General features: G+C 47.2%; 8 protein-coding genes across 8 annotated transcripts; 3 read left to right on the top strand and 5 right to left on the bottom strand.

Moving 5' to 3' along the window:
* Positions 1-1,420: 1,420 nt before the first annotated feature.
* TRUGW13939_00386 (uncharacterized protein) lies at positions 1,421-2,509 on the bottom strand (the record flags this gene model as incomplete). The annotated part of the gene is made up of 3 exons (XM_035483594.1): positions 1,421-1,627; positions 1,679-2,009; positions 2,070-2,509. 3 exons carry the CDS (start codon positions 2,507-2,509, stop codon positions 1,421-1,423), a joined length of 978 nt encoding a protein of 325 aa, XP_035339487.1.
* A 1,025-nt stretch (positions 2,510-3,534) lies between these two features.
* TRUGW13939_00385 (uncharacterized protein) lies at positions 3,535-6,092 on the bottom strand (the record flags this gene model as incomplete). Its single annotated transcript, XM_035483593.1, has 3 exons — positions 3,535-5,223; positions 5,278-5,338; positions 5,392-6,092. The coding sequence occupies 3 exons, from the start codon at positions 6,090-6,092 to the stop codon at positions 3,535-3,537; spliced, it is 2,451 nt and encodes an 816-aa protein (XP_035339486.1).
* A 1,909-nt stretch (positions 6,093-8,001) lies between these two features.
* Positions 8,002-8,970, top strand: TRUGW13939_00384 (uncharacterized protein; the record flags this gene model as incomplete). The annotated part of the gene is made up of 2 exons (XM_035483592.1): positions 8,002-8,485; positions 8,537-8,970. 2 exons carry the CDS (start codon positions 8,002-8,004, stop codon positions 8,968-8,970), a joined length of 918 nt encoding a protein of 305 aa, XP_035339485.1.
* Positions 8,971-9,383: 413 nt separating this feature from the next.
* On the top strand, positions 9,384-10,893 carry TRUGW13939_00383 (uncharacterized protein; the record flags this gene model as incomplete). The annotated part of the gene is made up of 3 exons (XM_035483591.1): positions 9,384-9,887; positions 9,963-10,717; positions 10,770-10,893. The coding sequence occupies 3 exons, from the start codon at positions 9,384-9,386 to the stop codon at positions 10,891-10,893; spliced, it is 1,383 nt and encodes a 460-aa protein (XP_035339484.1).
* Positions 10,894-11,109: 216 nt separating this feature from the next.
* TRUGW13939_00382 (uncharacterized protein) lies at positions 11,110-12,711 on the bottom strand (the record flags this gene model as incomplete). The annotated part of the gene is made up of 1 exon (XM_035483590.1): positions 11,110-12,711. One exon carries the CDS (start codon positions 12,709-12,711, stop codon positions 11,110-11,112), a length of 1,602 nt encoding a protein of 533 aa, XP_035339483.1.
* A 351-nt stretch (positions 12,712-13,062) lies between these two features.
* TRUGW13939_00381 (uncharacterized protein) lies at positions 13,063-16,484 on the bottom strand (the record flags this gene model as incomplete). The annotated part of the gene is made up of 5 exons (XM_035483589.1): positions 13,063-13,071; positions 13,123-13,236; positions 13,289-13,563; positions 13,618-16,271; positions 16,327-16,484. The coding sequence occupies 5 exons, from the start codon at positions 16,482-16,484 to the stop codon at positions 13,063-13,065; spliced, it is 3,210 nt and encodes a 1,069-aa protein (XP_035339482.1).
* Positions 16,485-18,517: 2,033 nt separating this feature from the next.
* Positions 18,518-20,235, bottom strand: TRUGW13939_00380 (uncharacterized protein; the record flags this gene model as incomplete). The annotated part of the gene is made up of 2 exons (XM_035483588.1): positions 18,518-20,102; positions 20,159-20,235. The coding sequence occupies 2 exons, from the start codon at positions 20,233-20,235 to the stop codon at positions 18,518-18,520; spliced, it is 1,662 nt and encodes a 553-aa protein (XP_035339481.1).
* A 440-nt stretch (positions 20,236-20,675) lies between these two features.
* On the top strand, positions 20,676-21,826 carry TRUGW13939_00379 (uncharacterized protein; the record flags this gene model as incomplete). Its single annotated transcript, XM_035483587.1, has 3 exons — positions 20,676-21,115; positions 21,181-21,723; positions 21,787-21,826. The coding sequence occupies 3 exons, from the start codon at positions 20,676-20,678 to the stop codon at positions 21,824-21,826; spliced, it is 1,023 nt and encodes a 340-aa protein (XP_035339480.1).
* Positions 21,827-22,424: the final 598 nt, after the last annotated feature.

Below are 22,424 nucleotides of genomic sequence, written 5' to 3'. Positions count from 1 at the left end.
ATCAATGATGTCCGCAGCTGCTAGTATAGATTAACTCATGCAGCATTCAATGTTAATGTTAACTGATAGACTATGTTTGATATCCAGGTGCAATATAATTTACATCCATGTCAATGTCAGCTATATTGATGTATATTGAAGTTGTACTACATTTTGAGTTACATCAACGTTGATTGAAATAACATTTGAATCTGCACGTGTCGATTAACATTGAATATTTGACATCTACATGTATTAATTTCGATGCTGATGCATCAATGTGGAATGGATATATATTGATCATATGTGCAATATTAATATCCATCGGTTAACTATTAATTGATGCAGTTGACTACATATATAAATAATTTTCTCCAGAGGCCAGCACAGATTGATTGAGGCACTGGGGTTAATTATATACTTCATTGGTAAAATGAGACGGATACTAATAAACAAGACGTATAGGAAACGTCTTTTTGTAAAAAAAAAAAGACGTGGTGTAAATCAAACACGCTTTTAAAGTATTGGATACGTTGTGGATACTACTCGACACCTCTGGTCAAAAAAGACGTCTATTTTTTTCGACACATTTTTTTTTTACATACGTTCCCGGTTTTAGCGCGTTTTATATTACAAAAATACGTGCCGGATTGAAGATGTGCCGCAAACAATACCGTAATGCTACGGTATCTCAATAATACAACGTAGTGCAACCGTGTTTGAGGCAAAAAAAAAACCGTCTCCGAGACGTTTCAAAATGGTGTCCTGGATGCCCCATCTCCCGCTATCTGGAAGTCTCTATATCGTCTGTATAAAATAAAGATAATAAAAAAGAGGTGGTAGGGCGGCATATGACTATCGAGTGTAAGATATGAAAAATAATAAAATTCCTCTTGTTTTGTGAGGTATATGGTATTTTCTATTGCCTGATACTAGAAACAGTGATTCTAATAACATTTTCTAGCTAGTACTGTATCTAGTCCAAAAAAATCAATCAAAGTAATCTCAAACTGAATAACTTTCTCGTCTAATTGCTGATCTAATTAAGAATTATTTTACTTACGCAGTGGACAACAGAAACAATCCGAGGAAGCCAACTAGGCTAGGTTTGAAATAATCTACAAGAAGAGCTCGTCTTGGCTTCGCCAGCTGCTTTTCTAACAGAATGACTACTAGACTCCAGCACCACGATGAGGTGCGAGCACATCGCTGGAGACCTGGTGGCCAGCCAGGTACCCATTATATAAATGGGATTTTGTAAAATGCCTGTAAGGCGACTCTGGCCTCATCATCATTCAGGAGCTGAACAGCCTATGCAGCATCCAATACCGGTTGAACAGCTTATCCAGTGTCCAGGGGTTGAACAGCTTAATCCAGCGTCCAGGGGTTGAACAGCTTACTTAGCGCCTAGGGTGTGATATCGTCAAACCCGAATAAAAAATTAACGGCGAGGAGAAATCAAATTGCCGTGTTTGTCTTCCAACAGTGGACCACTTAAAAGAAACCTAGAAAAAAGGTCCCAGGGTGCAGTTGCAAGGCGCTCGAAACTGAAGAGAGAGGATTTCCTGATGATCAAGTCATCATGACCGTCCATGCAGGCGAAAAAAATGCGGCCATGTTGGGGACCAACAATAGACACCATCAGAACCTAGAAATGACTCAGTCAGATTCTTATTGAGAATGCTAGTAATGAGCGTACCGGAAATCTCTGCTCGAGTCCGAAGACGTACTTTGAGCGTACGGGCCACCGGGCGTCTTGCTCCTCTTTTTCGTCCTCGAAATTTTGATCCTCATCGATTAACACCTCTTCCGGTTGGCAGGCGCGATTCCTCATGATGGTGACAAGTTGTGCTAGCTCACCATACATAATAGAGTCATCAGTGCCAATTTGCGACTGTTTAGAGAGCACTATAACGTGGGGGAGCTCCTTTTCCCAGACGACCAGGTTATGCTCGTACATATTTGCTGACCATTTCATGTCGCGAGTCGACATTGTGAATCCTTTTGACAAGAGGATACCATGTGGCTCTCTATTTTATCGTTAGTAATTAATTCTTCAATCTGAACTTGAGTGTTGAAAAATAGCGTACTCGATGGGATATATACCCCTCATAATTTGGAGGTTGACGAAGGCCGATGTTGTATCTCTCCGCGTGAAGGTATACGCCCATGCCCCGAGTTGCGAGGAAACACGATTTGTGCAGTGTCTTATGCTCGATAATTCTGCACCAGCAACATAGTCTTGGAATTCAGTGACGCGGTTACCAAACTGCGGATCGTCATATCCTGCTATATCAACTGGATTTCTATCAAGAAGACTCTGAGGACAAGGTTCGAATAGCACAGGTGGATAGCGGTCTTCAACTTTTGTGGAGCTGAAATCATGGTCTATGAGATAAATTTGCTTGCTCTTAAGAAAAAGAGGCTCGATAACTTGATTCTGCCCAAGATTCTGGCTCATGTCCTTATGGAGAAGCGCGTCCCATAACGCGTTAAGCTTGTTGCGAATTCGAGACGTTGTGCTAGCCATTTTGACAAGATTCAAGAATACTTTGAATAATTTAGGTAGAAAATTGGGAGTGCAAAGAATCTGGCAGAGAAAAAGTTGGTAGAGAAAGAGGAGGGGGGAAGATGGTCAGCGAGTAATTATTCAGTCATGCGCCGGTGGGTCCAGTCAGTCACCTCAACAACAACAACAACAACAACAAAAACACTAACGAAGCTTGATAAATGTTTGAATTTTTAATTCCATGATTGATCTAGTCAGGACAAAATGGCTGGTATTTCCTATTTAGGCAGAGCAACGCCTGTCTGATTTTTTAATCCATATCCGCTCCTCTCTCTCTCTCTCTCTTTCTCTCTCTCTGCTCCCCCCTCTCATTAATTGATTCTGCTCTCGATTCACCAAGCTCTCCACAGTCACCGAGTTGCTAGCAAGATGTCTGGTAATCCTAGCGGCTAGATGATGACCTTTGGGCAGCTACCTGTGTCTAAGCAGATGCCATCAAAGCCATTGTTTCAGGAATGGAAACGATACTCAGTTCGGTGTCTAACTAATTTTGCCTCTAAATATATTTAGTAATTCCTTTTACTGACTAGTACGTACTCAGCACAAACACCGTCCAAGAAGTGAGAAAGTGACGTCTGGCTCAACTGGCTCTTCGTGTCGACGAACTGCTCTCACGTCGCTCATTAATCCTAATTCAGCCAAAAGCGCCACTGGCACCAACACTATCCAACACTGTCCAGGCACCATTCGTAATGATCCGACAGTCAGATGTTTTTGTTGTGTAGCAGGACTAGCAGCAGACCCCCTAGGGGGACTCGTTGCGCGTTGCCAAGACCCGGTGAGAAGACGTATACATGTATATATTTTGTACTTAAAATATCGGCAGGTCAAGTCGTAGTTGTCTAGGCATGTGCCAATCAAAATGCATGCACTCAAACTGTTGTGGTATATTCGTAAATTCTATATATGCTGAAATTCAGATACCCGAAGAGTATAAACTAGAGAGCTACAGTCGATATTTTTCACACCTTGAAGGACATATACTCTCAGCTCCTCCGATTGGACGTTGTCTCCCCCAACGCAACGCCGACGAGGCTCTGTTGTTGTTGAAGCGGTGCACCAAACACGTCTCCATGACTGCCTGCAGACAGCGCGGGACTGTTTACTAGTGCATCTCGATCGCGTCGCGCGCGAGAGTATGCCAGCTTCGTGAACCGCCCGACGCGGTTCCAGAAGTGCCGCCCGGCTTCGTGGCTAGAAATGCGGTCAATCAGGTCTGCTGTCGCCTCCCGAACCACCGGATCTGTGTGGAAGAGCCCGAGACTGACATAGAACAGTCCAGCTTGGCTCTCTGGCGTGACTGTGAGTAGTTGGCAGATGCCCGCATAGTCTCGGATCGAGTGTGCGAAAGCAAGGTAAATCGTCCCCGCAACCTCTGATGGTAGCTTCAAGGATCGCAGTCGATCGTGGTGGTGCTGCAGATCCGTCGACTTGACGGGCCCCGTGGCATGATACGATGCAGCGACATCCTGGATAAATCCATAGTAGGACCGTGTGTTTCGCCAGCCTTCAATTCGAGAAACACATGCTGCGAGTTCTCGATTTTTGGCTGACTCATCCGGCCAGACATAGCCATGACCCCGAAGCGATGCCGGGTCTGACGGGTCTACTTTCAAACCACCACCGCTTGACGCTGACTCCTCTCCTGGTCCCATTATATACAGAGCTGATGCTCCATAAACAGTCTCCTCAAATGCTGCAGCCACTCTGGTGAATTTCAGAATATAGGCCCGCCATTTTGCGCGGATAACTCCCTCTCCATACCTTTGGTTAATACTCTGCAGGATATCGTTCATAAAAGTCATATCACCGGTTGGATCCAGAGATGCTGCTGCCTGTCCCGAAGGAGTATTGTTTTGCTGGAAGAATTTTGACCCTTCCGTGACTGGTGCTGGCTCGACCCGACTACTTATTTTCATACGACCGGTAGGGAGGTCACAAAGCAAGTCCCACCACTCAGGGTGGTTGGCAAAAGTCGGGTTGGTCACGCCGGCAACAAATCCAGGTACCTTTAAAAGATCATCAATCTTGGTCAAGTCCGTATATGGGAAAGCATAGCGAGTGAAGCCTCGCAAAATACCCCCAGATGCCAAGGCGCATGCTGCGAGGACGGCTTCGGCTACTTCTCCAGAAGGACGATTATGTCCCAGGAAAACGACCCGTTTTTGAGTGAGCATGGCATTGACTAAGACGATGATAGGGTGTGTGTAGGCGCCATTAGTGGTGAGGTGGGGGTGAAGAGCAAATGGTTGTGGCGCTGTGGAGTGCGGAGCTGCAAAGATCTGAATCAATTTGATGAGTGAGAAATCTCCCACTGTCTCTGGCCAAATAACCGTTGGGATTTTCACGGGAATTGGTATCTCATTGTAGACGACTTTGGATTCATATTCGTGAGTGTCTCGTGGCAAGGTGTATCGTGCTTTGGTCGGGGAACCTAGTGAAGATGACCCGGAACCTCGTTCAGACTCATCATCAGCAACCCGCTGTTCAATCATACGCTCGAATTTCTCAATAAACATATCCTTTGAATCACTGGCTTGTAGAATACTCCGCTCTAGCAAAGAGAAGCGGGGGAGGAGCGAAAGATCCATGGCATTCACAGCATCATATAGGGATGCGAGCGTTTCCGGATATGGTGCTTTAAAATATTCTTCCAAGGCCAATAAAAGTAAAGGCTACTGCGTGTTAGTAAAGGCATGTCCAATGATTTTTTCTTTGGTTCGGCTCACTTTGTATATATGCAGAAATGAATGACGAGTGCAGATAGCCATGGCTTTCACAACCGCTCCACTAGTTTGGTCAGCTCCTGCGGATAATGTTGTGGCCACTCTGTGAAAACTAACCGTCGAACTGTGTTGTCTTGCTTCGTATTGACCAGATTCAACACGTACATGAGAGGAGGGCCTTCTCCACCTTCCTCTTCTTCGTCATCGTCATCGCCTTCGTTATCATCGTCATCGTCGTCGTCGTCATAATCATCATCACTGCTTTCCTCTGCATTCCTTTCATGATCATTATATTGGTTCTCTTGTCCATCAGTGTCTTTGTTTTTCCGTCCTTTTTTCCGCTTTTTCTTTCCCTCTTGGTCCGCGTCTTCATCGTCCTCCCCCGTGTCCTTGTGTAAGAAAAATATTGTCCAATCTTGACTTCGAACATGAGTTTGATCGGGAAGCATCAGCTCCGCAAGCATACTCTCGTCACCGCTAATCGCAGCAGGATATTGGTGTTCCATAATCGGTCCACGGTCGATGTGAAAGGACGCCACAAGGATATACTCCACATGGCGTTCAGATGAGTCAAGCGGGTATTGAGACTTGAATCGTCGAGGCTTGCCCGTCTGCAAAAGATCTGGATGTTCTACCGACGCCCGGCGACGAAGCTTCTGCGCACTGCTCGGGGAGCGTTTCAAGAACGAGGCTGCTGGCGAAATTCGAGTTTTTCCACTTGCGCTCAGTTGCGACGAGGACGGAAATGAAGCCAGGTGTGGTGGCTTCTCGGTCTGCGATTCACCTGTCGGTGTTCGGATTGGCAGTGGGTTCGCCATGGTGTGTGATGCTGATACGGGAGAGACGCTCGATGGTTGTCACAATAATTCGTACCCTTTCCTTGCTCGTCCAAGAATCCAGCCCTGGCCTATTGCGCATTGTCAACGTTCAATTCCCCAACTCAAATCGCCTTGCGAAAATAGATGCAGACGTACGGGTGGGAGATAGGCTGCACGCAAAAACGCTAGTGGGCAACTCGGTGGAGACAATTGAGCGACGTTGATTAGCCTGACTCGGAGACAGCGGCCTAGGCCATGCGCCGCTGGCACAGGTTACATATGATCAATATCAAACAGCCCTGAAGGAGACTGTATCGGCCGAAGCAATTGGGAGCGACTGATATTATTCTCGTTGGCGATGAAACGAGGTCTCCCCCTGGCCGCGGAGTGGAACCCCGCTTGTCCGTCTCAGGCAAACCCTAAAATCCTGCTTATGTAAGTATTTCCCCAGTTTTCTATATTACTTAAAAAACACTCTCAATGAAGTAGATTATCAGTGACGTGAAGGATATGAAGGTCCTTGGGATGCATATTGCCATATTACTCTTGGGATTGCGTTTGGAGACTGTATCCTACGTCTACTATGTACTCTCGAACAGTCTTAATACATATATGCATTTCCTTGAGCACTATCACGCAGTCCTGAACCCCCACCAGCGTGTTACTTATTTCTATGCCGTCAATTTCCAACATAACAGTCCGCGAATCAGTCGTTCTTTGGAAATAGAAGTCTTCGAGGTTCTAGGACGAAAGGAGTAGCTCGCTCGGAACAAAAGTTGGAGCAAACCCCTTAGAGATCCCGGTCTATGACTTGCCGTCACAATAATGCTTTCTGATACAAAAAATATCTTTTCGGTTATTCAATTTCATAGAAAGTGCATTTTGCGCTATCTACGTATTGCCCGCTCTAGCACCACGCCATGACTTTTGCAATTCAATCTCATACCCCCTACTCCTTGGCGCAGAAATTCCCACGCCTTCTATCCGTGAAAAGAGATAGACCCTTGGGAATTTTATATGGGAATTTGTCACAAACTTTGTGATCCCTTTTATGATTGACAATATTCATTTCAAGGTCGGATGGGTGTTTAGCAGTATTTCACTGCTAGCGCTCCTGTTAACCATCTTCCTTCTACCTGAGAAAAAAATAAGCTTACTTCATACACTTAGAAGAATTGTTGACTTAATATTTTTTTTAATAGTGCCGGACGCTTGAAGAGATTGATTCCACTTTTGCAGTTCCATATAACCCTTTTCGTACGACTGCACAGTCAAGGAGCAGTACCGAGTCTCCGAGAAAGATTGCAGAAGAGAAAGCCATTGCAACGATTGAAGCTCGGTGAACCAGCATTGATTTTTAGTATTTCATAATTCGATAGGAGTCCGTACTTGGAATAATTAACGGTTGGAAATCAGATATATCAACGCTAGCCACCGGCAAGCCTGGCAACTTCAATCAGGCCAGTTGCAAATTATATTAATTATTCCATTTCATCATCTAACTCGCCGTTTTAAATAATAAATAATAAATATAGCTGTAGTCAACCAGTTTTCCCCCTTCGGAGAACGCTGAAGCCCTAAATCCCCACTTGCGGTTCTTGGCCAATAAGAGGCCGGTCCGACATGACAACCGCTTTGTTTACTTTTGCCGCTCTCCGGCCGATGTCGTCAGTCAACAACCACCGATTGACCTCAACAACGTCCAGGAATTCTTATCGCGTTACGACTGCGACGCACTTATTCAAATTTGTGAAACTGAGTAATTTATACTCCCGGTTGCCTCGTCATTTTCGGGTTTTGCTCGCTCTTGATCGACAGGAAAGCAGCACTTGAGTCCCCGCGGCTTATAGCAACCAAGGGAAGAGAAGAACAGCATTGCAAAGACAGAAACACAGCTAATGATACCAAGATGAACTCGAATACATCCTACAAGCCATCTCCTCTATCCTTTAATTCCCCCCGAGCCTCTCCCTTTCGGCGACCGTCATCACCCGGCTCGCCGACAACAGCGATCCGAGCAAGCACTCCCACCAGCTCTCCCGGAAGAGGCCCAACACCGGTGCAGTCGCCTAGCAAACTAAACCAGTCGTATACTATCGGCGATACGGAGGGAACAGTGGTTGAAGACGATAACCAACCGATTCCGTCGCCGAGGTCTCCCAGATTTCGCGAGCCACCCGCTTCGCCTACAAAGAATACCAACAACGGGCGAGGAAGCTTTTCGTCGTTGACGGCGTCGCGACTGTCGCGTTCGAATCTGGGCAACACTGATACTCTGTCGAAGCTGCCGTCGGCGCAGTTGAGGGATATGCGAGAGGCTTTTCAAGTGCTCGATCGAGACAACGATGGCAATGTCGATCGGGCCGATGTCGCCGATATTCTCTCAAATCTGGGTATAAATTATTTGATCTAGCATTGAATTCACAAGCTAATATCTGATATAGGCCAGGACTCGTCGTCCAGTGCGACAGCTCAATTTTTCCCGGCTGGAGCAGCACAGACAATGAACCTACCGACATTTCTGAATACAATTTCATCACTTCTGGCGCCGCTGTCTTCTCGAACAGAACTGCTCAACGCCTTCGCGGCCTTTGACGATGACGATAGTGGACAGGTGGACATTGCCGAGCTGCGTGACGCTCTTCTACACACCAGCCCAGAAGCCGGAGAAAGTCCGCTGACTGAAAGAGAGGTCGACGACGTCCTCGGTGGATTCACGGGGCGAAGAGCATTTGGCGGCAAAGGGAAATCAGCAGGTCTGAATGGAGTGAAACGAGGCGAAGTTTTCCAGTATCCAGAATTCGTTAGCAGCGTCATGGGGGGCGCAGATAATGGTTCAGGGGCTGGGAACAGAGCGGACACGCCTACGAAAGCTTAGACAGCTTGAGAATAGTGCATGATTCATGGTTTTGGAGTTGGGGGGGGCTGGTTTTATTAATTTGGTTACTATTCATGTAGTTGTTGAATTTATATAATCTTGATGATTGGTTTGCAGAATCAACATGACATATTCACTTTTGCACTGATATACATATATATTCTTATATAAAAAATAAATATTTTTAAGAATAAAAGCGAGTTGTTAAATATAGAAATGCGTGCCAAGAATCATGAATTCCAACGCCCAGCCTCGCAGCTCCGCTCCGCCGCCTCCCCAATTAATTAACGCGACAGATCGCGTGCACCCCGCAATCCACTCCCAAAGCTTCGACACCTGCGATGATCGATCCAAGATATCCTCACACTGTTGCTCTCGTGACCTAGTCGTTTGCTGTGTCTTCAATCGGCATCATGGCTTCGAAGCCCTCGCCGCTGACCAACATTCCCTCGTTTGCTGCACCAACTGCCGCCGCTGGTCCCGCGTCGCCGCAGTCTCCTCGAAAACTTCGCAAATATCAGTCGCACCAGTCGCTCACTTCGACATCGTTCTCGACGTTTGGCCAGCCCTTGCCGTCAATTGCACATGGAAGCGGTGTGCGCCAGCGTGACACGCCACCTAATGCCACTGGCACTGGCACTGGCTCGCAGCAGAATGCAGAACCTCAGCACAATAATCGTCAGCGAGCGAGATCAAATAGCGAATCTGGGTCTAGCATAGCGACTCCATTGATAACGGCGCCTCCAAAGGCGAAACGGCCGGCCAGGAAGACTGGATCGTCGGGTTATTTTATGAAACGGACCGGTTTGGAAACACTGCTGCGTGATGGCCCGGCCGATGGCAAGCTTCTCGACACACTGCAGGAATTGAGGCTGATGGTTCTGTCGAACAAGGTGGAAGCTGACACTGATGGGATGGTGGGTTTTTTCTCTCTTCCTCTTCTAAAACAAGAAAGAAAGGATGTTGAATGGCATGTCAGCTAACTTCCTCAGTCGTCACATCGAATATACCTCTGGTTGGCGCTGTTCGCTATTCCCCCGGTGCCGACAGATGAATACCTCGGTCTTGTCCATAGGGGAAGGTCGCCAGTCTATACTAAAATCAGAAACGACACTTTCCGCACCCTTGCAACCGACCCGTTGTTCAAGCGCCGAGTCACCGAGGCCAGTCTTATACGGTTACTGAATGCAGTTGCATGGAAGCTACACGATACACAGAATCCCAAACCACAGTCACGGCCCTCATCGAGAAGAAAAGAAATGTTAGAAATGGCTATTGACAGTCCGCCCACTATCACAGAGGAGACTGCTGAAGGAGAGCCACCGGCAAAAAGCGATACCAAAGCTCAAGGTGCGATATACGTACAGGGCATGAACGTCCTCTGTGCCCCCTTTCTGTACGCCGCCCGCAGCGAGGTCGAAGCCTTTGCGCTCTTTCACTACTTTGTGACCAAGGAATGCCCTGGCTATGTGCGAGGCGCCATGGATGGGGTGCACAAGGGGCTGCGACTGGTTGATCGCTGTCTAGAGATCGTCGATCCAAAGCTGGCGGCCTATCTTTTCTCCAAGGGGATGCAGGCTGAGCTGTATGCGTTTCCGTCAGTGCTCACTCTGTGTGCCTGCACTCCGCCTTTGCCAGAGGTCCTTCATCTTTGGGATTTCCTATTTGCCTACGGGCCTCATCTGAACATTCTCTGTATTGTGGCGCAACTAAACCGCATGCGAGATGCAATTATGCAAAGCGAAAGGTATGTTTTTTTTTTGTCTCTATATATCGAAATGCTATTGACCATCTACCAGTCCAAACAAGCTTTTGCGATCTTTCCCACCACTCGAAGCAGACAAGATTATCAGTCTAACGGTCTCATTTGTGCGGAAAATCCCTGATGATGTCTACGGCGACCTCGTCGATCATGCGAAGTAGTTCGTTCGTCCCGGCTATACATCATTTGAGCTTTTGTACAGTATCTGATTCATTTCTGTATATTACTTTTTTCTCGCATGTACATTTGCAACTTGGCGTCTATTTTATTTGATGGAGGATATTCATGTAAACGACTTGACGCTGATGCCAATTATAGACAATCATGTTTTTTTTTTCTCTTTCAATGAGCTTATTAGATTATCATTGAACTCTCTTTCAGCTAGATGGCTTCTCCTCCCATTTACACCTGGTACACTGACACAACCCTCCCAAAGCCCCCTGCGCCCATTCCCTTCTCTGCCGCACACCAAGCCCGATATCACAGTAATGATTCAAAATCTCCTCATCCTTGCGAAGCAGCGCCGCCGATACTTCCTTTTTCTCATCGCCTCGTTTCCAAACCGCCTTCTCTTCCTCCCTCCGAACCATAAAGGTAATCTCACCACCCCATTCCCAGCGCACATTGGGATCGCACGAGTGGTTCGCTAGACACCACAATGGATGCACAGCGCAAACCTCTGGCCCACCGTCCCACGTGGACAGTCGACCAGACGCAGTTCCGCGGAATTTGGCATACAGCGTGTTCAGAACCCAGGTATCATAACGAGCCAGCGTGGTGAATGGGTCCAGCCCCATTTCCTCCAGCAAGCGCATGGGTTGGAGAATGCTGAGTTGGAAGGAGAACGGCAAATCTTTTTCGGTAGAGTCGTACTCGTGAAAATCGCCCCAGATGTATTTCACTTCTGGCAGATCGAGCGGATGACAGTCCTGTGTCGCGGCCATGGCGACTGCGCGTCCGAGGAGCAGGAAATAGAGGTAATCCGCCTTGTCCTGTGGATCAGCAACGTCCTTGCCCAGCGATTCCAGCCCTTCGTGGCCGCACACGGCGGCATGATATACAGCCTGCGCGTGGTCGTGGCATGTCTGGCTACAGAAGATTGTATCGTCGCACTCTTGACACGCGACTGCTTCACTCAGCCCAGGCAATGGCCCATTACACGCATCACACAGGTCGTCGTGCAGTCGGTTCGTCGCTGTCAGGAGCGACGATTCGCGCAGAATAATCTCGCCGGGTTGGAGGTCTCGTTTGGCAAATAGGCCCAACTGTACAGATACTTCTCCTTCTTCTTTTTCTTCATCTTCTTGCAGCTTCTCGCCATGCAACGCCGGCAAAGACACAGCGCGTACTTCGCACGCCGGCGCCACTGTCTCCAGTCTCTTATTCAGTAGCGACAACGTCTCCTGTGCTTTGCGGTCTGGTTCATGCGTGTTCCACGGATACAGCACGCGACGCGCATAACCCTGAGCTGGCAGGGTGTTTGGATTTTGCCCAAGTCCGTTCTTCTCGAGTATGTCAATACTGTCTGCATATTGTTGATCGCCCAGCAAACGCAAATGGCGCGCTGCCCTACTACCAAACTCAAACGCATCACGCAGACACCCGCACTGCGTCAGACTCTGCACGAGCAGGACATACACCGGCGCGATATTGGCGTCATACTCGTCTCGCGAAATCCGTACGAACCCGCCATCATCATCATCATCATCATCATCTTCCTCTTTTTCCTCTTTTTTTTCTCCTGTCAAAGTACTAGCCCTTCGCCTCGCAACATACTCCACGCAATCTGGCTCTTCCTCAACAACACCTTCCAAAAGCGTCAGTGCGCGATATGCATCTGCCGCAGCGAGGTCGTGGAAGCCCAGCTGGGCGTGCAGTTTGCCTCGCGCAAGGTATAAATGAGGGTTGTGCGGGTCTGAAGTGTATATTGATTGGGAAATAGATGTGATCTGCTGGACCAGATCTGTTGATGGATCCATTTTTCCTTCAATCGTTTGAATGTTGAAAATTGAAGATTAAGGATGTATGTGGAGGGGCTGCGGAGAAAATTCTCTATCAAATGGAATAACAGCCTGTGATTGGCTAATTCATCTGCTCAAAGTATTGTACAATTTTCTGAACTTGCAGAATAATATTACAGTTTAGTAATTATTTAATTTTTTTTTTTGGTTTCCTACTAATTATGTTCACCGTACTCCATGGCCGCAATCTGGTGGTCATTTTTGTCCATAAGCCATAACTCCTGCTCTCGTCTTGGAGAGCTATGCACAACGCTAACCAACAATCCAACAATGGTTGGGTTCATATTTACTATAGAAGTAGAAGAGCACTCACATGACCTATGCAAAATATTAGCCATTGCCCAGATTTATTAAGACCAAAAAACTTACAGTGCAGTTTTCGTCGAGCACAATAGTGGCGCCGTCAGAATCCATGCCGGGATTTGTATGTGGCATGGTATGTCGTTGTCTTAGCGTTGCAGCGAGGCGAGACAGCATACTCCTCTTTGGGCGTGTTAGAAATTTCAAAACTGGAAACTAAAGTGAACTAAAATACCGTGATATAAGCTTCGCTCATGCCGCCTTGTCTCTCGGCGTCATTTTGGCTCATGATTTGATAGCTGTCCTTCATCCGCTTGCAACTCCGCAGTCCAAACACTTGCGAGCTGCCTGCGCTGTTCTGTGGGCGGCTTGAAAACATATTGGCCGGGTGATCCGGATTCAAAATGTTGATGCCGTGTCGAGCGTCATATTGCAATCGTCGATCAGGCGAGAAAATCTTGATAGTGTTGTCTATGCCTGAGCAAGCAAGAGTCGGTTCATATGGGTGGCCTATACAGTCAGCTGCGTTCGTACAAGAAAAAAATTTAAAAAATAAAAACCAACCTTGAACAACATTGACAACTTCGCCGTCTCCTTCAAGGATATTGACCAGCTTGGTAGTCTTGCGATCCCAAATAAAGATGTGTCCAGAGTCACTCCCGCTGACAACATATTCATCGTCCAAGCCGTAATAATTAACGTCCTTAACAGTCTTGACATTGCAGTGTCCTTTGTAAACATTTTCAGGAGTGCCGCAAGGTGCCTGTATCTCGACCTTGTCTCCATGCCGACTATTTGCAAGTCTGCCGCGTCTGAGGAAAAATTCGTCAGAATCGTCATCGTCGCTATCTTCGTTGCTACCATCATTTTCGTCGTCGTCGTCATCGTCGTCAAAGTCCAGAACCTCTTCATCGCCGTCGCTAGCATTGCCGTTATCTAGCTCCAAATGGTCATCCTCGTCTTCAGACATATTGGAGCGGGCATGGAGATGAGTGACATTATGAGGGCGACGTCGATGTGTTCTTCGTCGGTTGGAAACCAGCCGGAAATCTTCAATCTCTTCCGACTCATCTTCCGGGTCGATATCCTGTTGCATCCGTTCATCATCGTCGTCGTCGTCTTGGCCGGTGATAGCGGGCGATCCTCCAAATGCGCGGTTAACAAATGCAAAATCGATTCCGTCACCCACACTCATTAACAAACCCCGGCCAACTCGGAGCGCCCAATACTTGTTCGCCGCCTGTCTATTCAAGGCACGCACTACGTGCTCCGAAATTTCATCTTCTTCCTCGTGAATGACTGCGTTGTCCGACTCCTCCAGGGATAATTTGATAGCTTTTTCAAAGGCGGTGACAGCAGCATGTTGTGTGGGGAAAAGGATCCGTGATTCGTCATGCTCGAACCGCGAGGCATCGACATCGACAATGGGCGACGACCCAGCCAGTTCTCGCAAGTACGGTATAAGATAGTCTTCAATTGCGCGGTCGTCTCCATCGTCCGGGATGGGAAAGCGCCTTCGATTGCGTGGCGAGTTGCGTTTTAATTTAAATCCGTCTTTGAGCGTTTCTCGACCGCCATTAAGCCAGAGCAGAATTGCTTTCAAAAAGTCATATCCAAACTGAGACTCTGGGTCGATTTTCCCATCCTCGGACGGCGCGGGGACTATGGTCTCGAATAAATCCTCTCGCACATCTTCTCGTTCGGCGTAGTCTTCGACACAGCTTCCTAGAAAGTGAGCCAGAGTAGCCGAAGCTTGGACGAATCGCCGTGCGGATTCACGATGCCGCCTGAACGTTTGGTGCCGAATCACCTCGTCCGGCGAAGGGTTGATCGGGTACCTCCACGACCGATGGATATCATCCATTGGAATAAGACAGGCGAAAGCATAGTCTAGGGCGGCTGTGAAGGTCGGCTCGTACGGAGTGAGATCGTAGTGCCACTGAGATAGGGTGGTCTCGCGCATCGATGACTCGAGAGAAAACAGGTACTTTCGCAATTTGACTAAGCTTTTGGCAATTTCATAGCTCATTTTCTGTGCGTCAGTCAGTACCGAATCATCGACGGCTTCTTCTGGTGCATTAGGGGGAAATGACTCGTCCGCCAATGATGTTATTGGGATGTCTTCCGAGTCTCTGTTTCTGTAACGAATGTGAAATGACATTTCGGGGTCACTTTGACCTACATCCTCAGACCTCATGCGAGAGTGGTGTCGGATTGCACTGTTAAGAGAAGTCGACGAAGACACTTTTCCACGCTTACGTTTCCTCGACGTGTCGTAAGATATAACGCTGTCATCTTTTTCGCGGGCATCCGGGGAGCGGACGAGGTCAAAGGTGTAGATATGGTCACCGGACCAACTAACGAGAAGTTCGTTTGGACGGGCGTCACTGATTTTACATGCGGTTATATGGCCGTTGTCTTTGGGTTTCATTCTTTTTTGGCCCTTGGGGGCAAAGCGGCGCACGCATCGTGTTGCGCGGTTCATGGCTTCGTCATCGCGGGTGCTTTCTAGCGGAGAGGAGCCGTCCATTTGGCCCTTTTCGGCAAGCAGGTCGCGTCCCATCATACGACGATCATGAAGGAAGCAGTGCAAGTGGGCGCCACCCAGGGCGATGTAGTGCGGCTGGCTTGCAGAGCAGGAAATTGTATTTAGATCAAGGTTGTGACGCTTATAGGATATTAGAGGTGGCGGCACATTGGAAGCATAACTGGGTTGGTTGTATGAGGCGAGCCCATGACCGCTCTCAGGCGCCGGGTAAGCGGACGTGGGCTGGCGCAGGTCCCATTGGCGCACTTCGCCATCTTCCGAGCAGGTGAGAAACAGATGCGGAGACGACTCTGTCACGATCCTCTTCACGCGGTCTGAATGGGAACTGTAGACGCGGGTGTTAGTATTTGAGTGGTCTAGATAGCGCACTCCTGTGAAGAAATCGGTCATCCGCTTGCTTCTTGCGGCGGCAACTGAAGTGGCGGAAGCGTTCTTTTGGAAAGAATGCTCGACGTCGAAGACGCGGACCTCGGAGTCGCCCGCGCAAGTGACCAGGGTGCGGTCATCCGAGTGCGGCATGAACTTGACCGAGAAGATATTGGCCCTGTGGCCAGTAGAGACGGACGTGCTCAGGGCGAAGGGAGCCGTTGACGACTCGGGCTGGTACGAGTAGATATTCAAGCAGGTGTCGTCGGAGCCAGAAGCCAGCAGGCGTCCGGACCGAGACCAACTGAGACTGTTAGTCCAGAGAGGCCCTCACTAAAGTCAGGACCGAAAACACACACCTGAGAGCATTGACACATCCAGTATGGCCGCCGAGCTCATTGACAATGTCCAGACTGTCCATCCACTCGGCGGCGCTGTAGATGCCATTTATGCCCGCACTGCGGGGGCCGTGGCCCAGCTCCCTGTGCAGAATTCGATCGTACAGCGACGACTTCATGGCTTTTTGAGGGTTAGGTCGGGATCAAGAGTGCCGACTCATTCATCGTCAACAAACGACGCAGACGAGAAGCCGGCCTGAACCAGAATCGCCAGCGACTGTGGGGTTGAGTTTGGTCAAAGCGGCAAGTAGTCACTGGGGTGGAAAAGCAGTTCCAGGAGCGGGACTGTTGTACAGTAGAAAAACAGGATGCGGGCTGAAATAAATGGCGCTAGGCTGTATCGACAGGAGAAGACTGAGCTGTCAGGGTACTATGTGGGTGAGACTAGCGATGTTTTCTTCCCCTTTTTTTTTTCCCTCCCTCGGGCTCGTCTAGCCGGGCAGCGCGTCCAGCAGAAGAAACAAGGCCGGCGAGGGACGTGTTACACATCACGTGGCAACAGGTCTTTGCAGGGTTATTTTCGCTGTGTGTGGTGGTTGGCAGTGGTTGGCACTATAGTGGTAGTGGTGGTGGTGGTCGTAGTCATGGTGGTAGTAGTGGTAGTGGTGGTAGTGGTGGTAGCGGTGGTAAGCGGTAATGACAGTGTCAGGTTAATGGATGACATCAGGCGGTCCACCGGGGCAGGAGCCTAGAACATCGGCCGCCCGGGGCTAGCCTGGCCCTGTCTGTAGCAAAGCATCGCCAGAACAAGAAATCCAGGGAATCCATTGATCCAACATGCCCAAAAAACTTGCTTTGCGCGAGTCGCTCGGTCCATCAAAGGGTCCAAGACAGGCTCAAACTGGTTTTTTATCGCTCTTTCGGTTGCCGTGTTTGCCTCCTCTTTCCAGCGTCTCCGCGAGCGCAAAAAGCGACCCAGTTGGGAGCAATGTCCAGGATTTTGTCGGAAAGTCCAGTCGCCTGAGCAGCCTTTGTGACTATATTCCCTTGGACACGGTGACATCATCGCTTTGACGCCATGATCTTGTTCTCCATTATTATTTAATCATTATCTGTGTATGCAGTAGTACTAAATCTAGTAGAAAAGCGGCTGCTCGGCTTTTCTGTTTTGGGCCTAGCTTGCAAGATAAGCTAGCCGGAAATGGCTAGCTTCCTTGAAGAACCTTACTCGTACTACATATAGTAAGCAGTAGTACATACTATTGCATTTAATTTGTATTACACGGTGACATTTTCATTCGAAACGAGATTTAACTCTGTGAGCATAATAACAAAAAAAAAAAAAAAAAAGAAAAAAAGAAAAGAATAGATAGATGGTACGTCCAGTTGCTAGACAGTAGGTCCACTTAAGTGATGTCATTGGCTACTACCGCATGATCTTCAAGGTTCTCTCTATTCCGCATTCTGTCTAACCTGCATATAACAACCAATCTACGGACATCTCTCGGTAGTTCTCGGTATTTTCTCGGTTAGACTTGCCATATAAGTTATAATTATTATTTCATTGGCATTACAGTAAACCCTGTTTATAAGCACATAAAGGAAACCATGGCTTTTTGTGCTTATAAAGAGGTTATGCTTGTGGCCAGCTGCGACCGATTTACATAGAAATTATATAGAAAATGGATGTTAATTTATACGGAAGTGTTATTAGAGGCTTTTTTAATTATTAGACTTGTCTTTAAGAGTGATATAGATCTTTATTCTTTCTTATTTTATTACTATGAGATGACTTTGAGGCCTAGTAGCGTAGAATCTATATATATATATCTCTCGGGAAGAATAAAATAGGGATATAAATCCCTATTTTTAGTAAATATTTACCTGATTATAAGCAAATTTATATGGGAAAGATCAAAAACTTAAGCACATGGGTAATAACCAGGTGTTAAGCATATTTGTATGTAATTCTAATTCTGACACGAGATTCATATGCTTATAACCGGGTGTGCTTATAAAAGTGAGTGCTTATAAACAGGGTTTACTGTATTATTATTATTGTTGTTTCCACCAATCTGTCATGGTTAGGCTGGGGTCCACTAGGGTCCGGAATTAATTTTACACAGGACCCTGAGTATTCCTTAATATAATTTATATAATTTTAAAATATATTATTTATAGTAGATCTCACGTGGTATCTAACAAAAATCCCTTATTTTAAGGAATTTTGTTTCGCAGAGTACATGATTTTCAGCTCAAACATCACCACCCACTGGCCATTGTCGATCCGTTTTTTATACCTTACGAACGTATCGTCTTTGGCCCTATTTGGAAGAATGACAGATACACCCGAGATGCGCGACGACGCTGTTATCTCTGACAGCGGAAATTCCTTGGTACTCCCCAGCTGGGCAGGCCCTAACTCGCTCTCCTCGATTCTAACCACCTCCTCCAAGACTTCAGCAAGAAGTTGCCCATTCCATACACCCTCCCGGTGAGGAGCTGACCGCAGAATTCGAATCGCCTGTCTCCTAATGCCGGGAATGCGACACTTTAGCGCCGTGTAGTATACTGGAGGAATGAACCCGGATTCCACGGTGAATCCATGGTTTTCAATCTTGTATACAAATATATCCTGCATTTCTTCGACATCGGGGTCCTGGCTTGCCCAGTAATTCCATAAATCAACAAAGCCGGTCAATATTCCTAGAAAGTTCTTTGTGAATGAGTCGAAGATCATCTCGTCTTCGGATAGACAGACCGAGGCCATGATCACAGCTAGCTCGTAGTATATGTTTAAGAGGCGGCTTCCGAATTTCTCTTTGAGCGCTCCATTTGCTTCGATTTGGATGAGCAATGCTTTGTATATCTTGCGCCAGAGAGATAGATCACTCATAATTTTGCTTTGTGTCTCGATGATTTCCGGGTCTTCTATTGATAATTGTGATACCCGAAGACTGTGGCAATGTCGTTCTAGACAGTAGACTCTATTTAGTAGATCATCTAGGGTCTGTCGTGCTTCCAAGAGAGAACAAAAAGAGTATGGAAGGGAATGTTTCCGCGTCATAACACACATATCTGACGGTACAGAGCCGAATAATGCAGCCTGAAGACTAAGACGTGCGTATGATTCGGCCAAAGTGTTGTGAACAAAGTCCTCTACGGGACTAAACATCCTAGGAGACATTGAGGATCGAGGCAGCGGTACAGAGATGTTGGAGAGTAGTTGGATTCCATAGCGGAGATGTGCACTGGCCATCTGATACTGCCCACGCAGATATTCTAACGCCACAAAGATCATACAAGTGATCAGTGCCACGTATAGACCACTTTGACCACTTTTTCCTGTGGCCACCCGAAGATAGCTGATAGCTTTGTTATACTGCTGCAACGTGAACTTTTCAACACCAACTCCGTATATTGCCGGTATTATCCATGGGTCGCAGCCTATTTCGAATCTATGCGCCGCCGACAAGGCCACGACGGCATGCCGAACAGCAGGCTCTCGAGCGCTTGCTTGGAAAACAAGAGTCCCCCAAAACTCAGACGTAAATAAACCGGCAAATTTTTCCCTGGTTTTATTCACGAACCAGTCAAAATGGGTTTGCTCCTCACGGCTGAGATTGCCGACTGGAACCGGGGTGCAGTAGATTGATAGCGCCCTGCTACTCTGCGGCTGCTGCTGGTCGTGTGGACTACCACCACCTCCCCAGATGCCATAGCCCTTGCAAACGCGGCCGGTTGAGATACAGCGTCGACAGGCTGGCCAGCCCTCGTCACACTTGACACGGCGGGCCCTGCAGGTTTGGTTTAGACTGGTAGTTGCATTGTTGAGATTGGTATCAACACTCACTTGCAGGTTTTACAGCCGGTCTTGACCTTTTCTCTACCTCGAGTCTGTTGCTTAGATTTTCCGATAGATTGATACATGGTGATACATGGCAATTGGGTAGTGGGGAATCGGAAAGAACAAACATGTGGAGGAGAACAAATGTAATAATTGATAATATTCAAGTGGGGCCTGTCGGGACACCCTGGGGCCTCGGAAACTACGGTTCATTATTGGTTACCACGCATGATAAGTGGGCCTGATTAGACGCTACTTCATAACGACGATTTATTATTGGTTTCTACTTTAAGCCCGCTGTTAAATCCGGTCTGTATAGAAGTTTAGACGTGATGATCAATCCAAGCCATGAGAAATCTTCCGAGGATTCCAGGGTGGTGATTCTGTTAGCCTCTTTGATTGTATCTGAAAAAAGTATTTAAAGGCCGTGTGTGCCGCAGGTAGTTTTCTATTCATCTCAATTTTCAAATCAGTTTTCTATTACATCTTCACTTGTAAAACTTTAAAACTTCCACAAAAGAAAATGTCTTATCCAACTCGAAGCCTTGGTCGTCATGGCCCCCAGGTGCCTGCAGTTGGCCTTGGATTGATGAGTCTGGGTGATATCTACGGTCCAGCAGGCTCCCTTGATGAAAAAGTTGCCTTCCTGGAGCATGCTCATGCAACCGGTCAGCGGTTTTGGGACACAGCCGACATGTACTTTGACAGCGAGGATGCCGTGGGTGAATGGTTCAAGCGTTCTGGCAAGCGCAACGACATCTTCCTTGCAACCAAGTTCGGTATCCAGATTGACCCCAAGGCCGGGACTGGGTCCATCCGGTCCGATCCTGAGTATGCCAAGATTGCCTGTGAGAAGAGTCTCAAGAGACTTGGGGTGGATTCCATTGACCTATATTATTGTCATCGAGTGGATAAGGTGACTCCCATTGAGAAGACCGTCGAGGCTATGGTCGAGCTGAAGAAGTATAATACCCTGTCCTCTCCTGTGAAAAGAAACTAAGATGGGTTGCTAAAAATATTTAACATAGCCAGGGAAAAATCCGGTACCTTGGTCTCTCTGAGGTTTCAGCAGAAACACTACGTCGAGCCTACGCCGTTCACCCCATCTCCGCACTCCAGATGGAGTACAGCCCTTTTGCACTAGACATTGAAAAACCGTCTATTGATCTGCTAAACACCTGTCGTGAGCTTGGTGTTGCTATCGTTGCTTACAGCCCGATCGGTCGTGGCCTACTCACTGGGCAAATCCAATCGTTTGACGATATCCCCGCAAAAGATTTCCGCCGCGTCTTGCCAAAATACCAACCGGAACACTTCCCTAAGATTTTGCAGTTGGTCCAGGGTCTAAAGGATGTTTCCCAGGCTCATCATGAGTGCACACCAACACAGGCTGCCATCGCGTGGCTGCTTGCACAGGGTTCTGAAATTATCCCGATTCCTGGCACTAAATCGACGAAACGGATGGATGAGAATGCCGGGTCTGCGCTGGTGAAATTGACTGAGAAGGAGGTACAACATATTCGTGATCTGGCCGAGCGTTCGGAGGTCCCAGGCCCTCGCTATTCTGATGCGTAAGTCTCAGTTTGTTTGGTTGGAGAATACTCCCTGCTAATACTTTTTTTTTAAAAAAATAGGATGAATATGAACTCCATTGCCGACACCCCGCCTCTTTGAAGGAAAAGCTTATCGTTCTTCAAATTAGGTATTGTGATCGATTCTATTATTATATCTTGAACGCATTACTGTATCTGTGAAACTATGCCTGGCTGCCTGAAGCCTCACAGAAAAACATATGTATAAAATTATATAATATATGCAACGTTACAGTATCATATATAACATTCAATGTTCATACTTATAACTAACATCGACTCAAAAACTTAGAACCATTGTATATTAATTGATTGGCTAGTATTTATATCCGGTATCTATTACATGTATAGAAGGACAAGAGGGTGTCAACACCATACGGCGTCGTCAAGCCACTAGTAATTACCATCGTCTCGGAATCGATTCAGTTCCTTATAGAAACAGTTTATAATGTAAAAAAATACTATCTAAGATAACTATACATATATGAGGTGTTGGAATCTACACAGCTCTGACTAGGAGGAATGTAAAGTAATAGAGTAAGAAATGGATTCTCTTCATTCGAAATAAACCGCTTGAGGTTTTCCCATAATCAGGGTAAGTCCTCAAGCTTCCATGGTAATCTAGAAAGCTTCTCCTTTTCCTCGTCGGGCTGTATACCGCAAGGACGAGGGGTAAATAC

The sequence above is a fragment of the Talaromyces rugulosus genome, chromosome I (assembly GCF_013368755.1).
Source record: "Talaromyces rugulosus chromosome I, complete sequence".
Taxonomy (NCBI): domain Eukaryota; kingdom Fungi; phylum Ascomycota; class Eurotiomycetes; order Eurotiales; family Trichocomaceae; genus Talaromyces; species Talaromyces rugulosus.
Note: the sequence above shows the minus strand (reverse complement) of the source record. Positions and strands in the feature narration are given on the sequence as shown.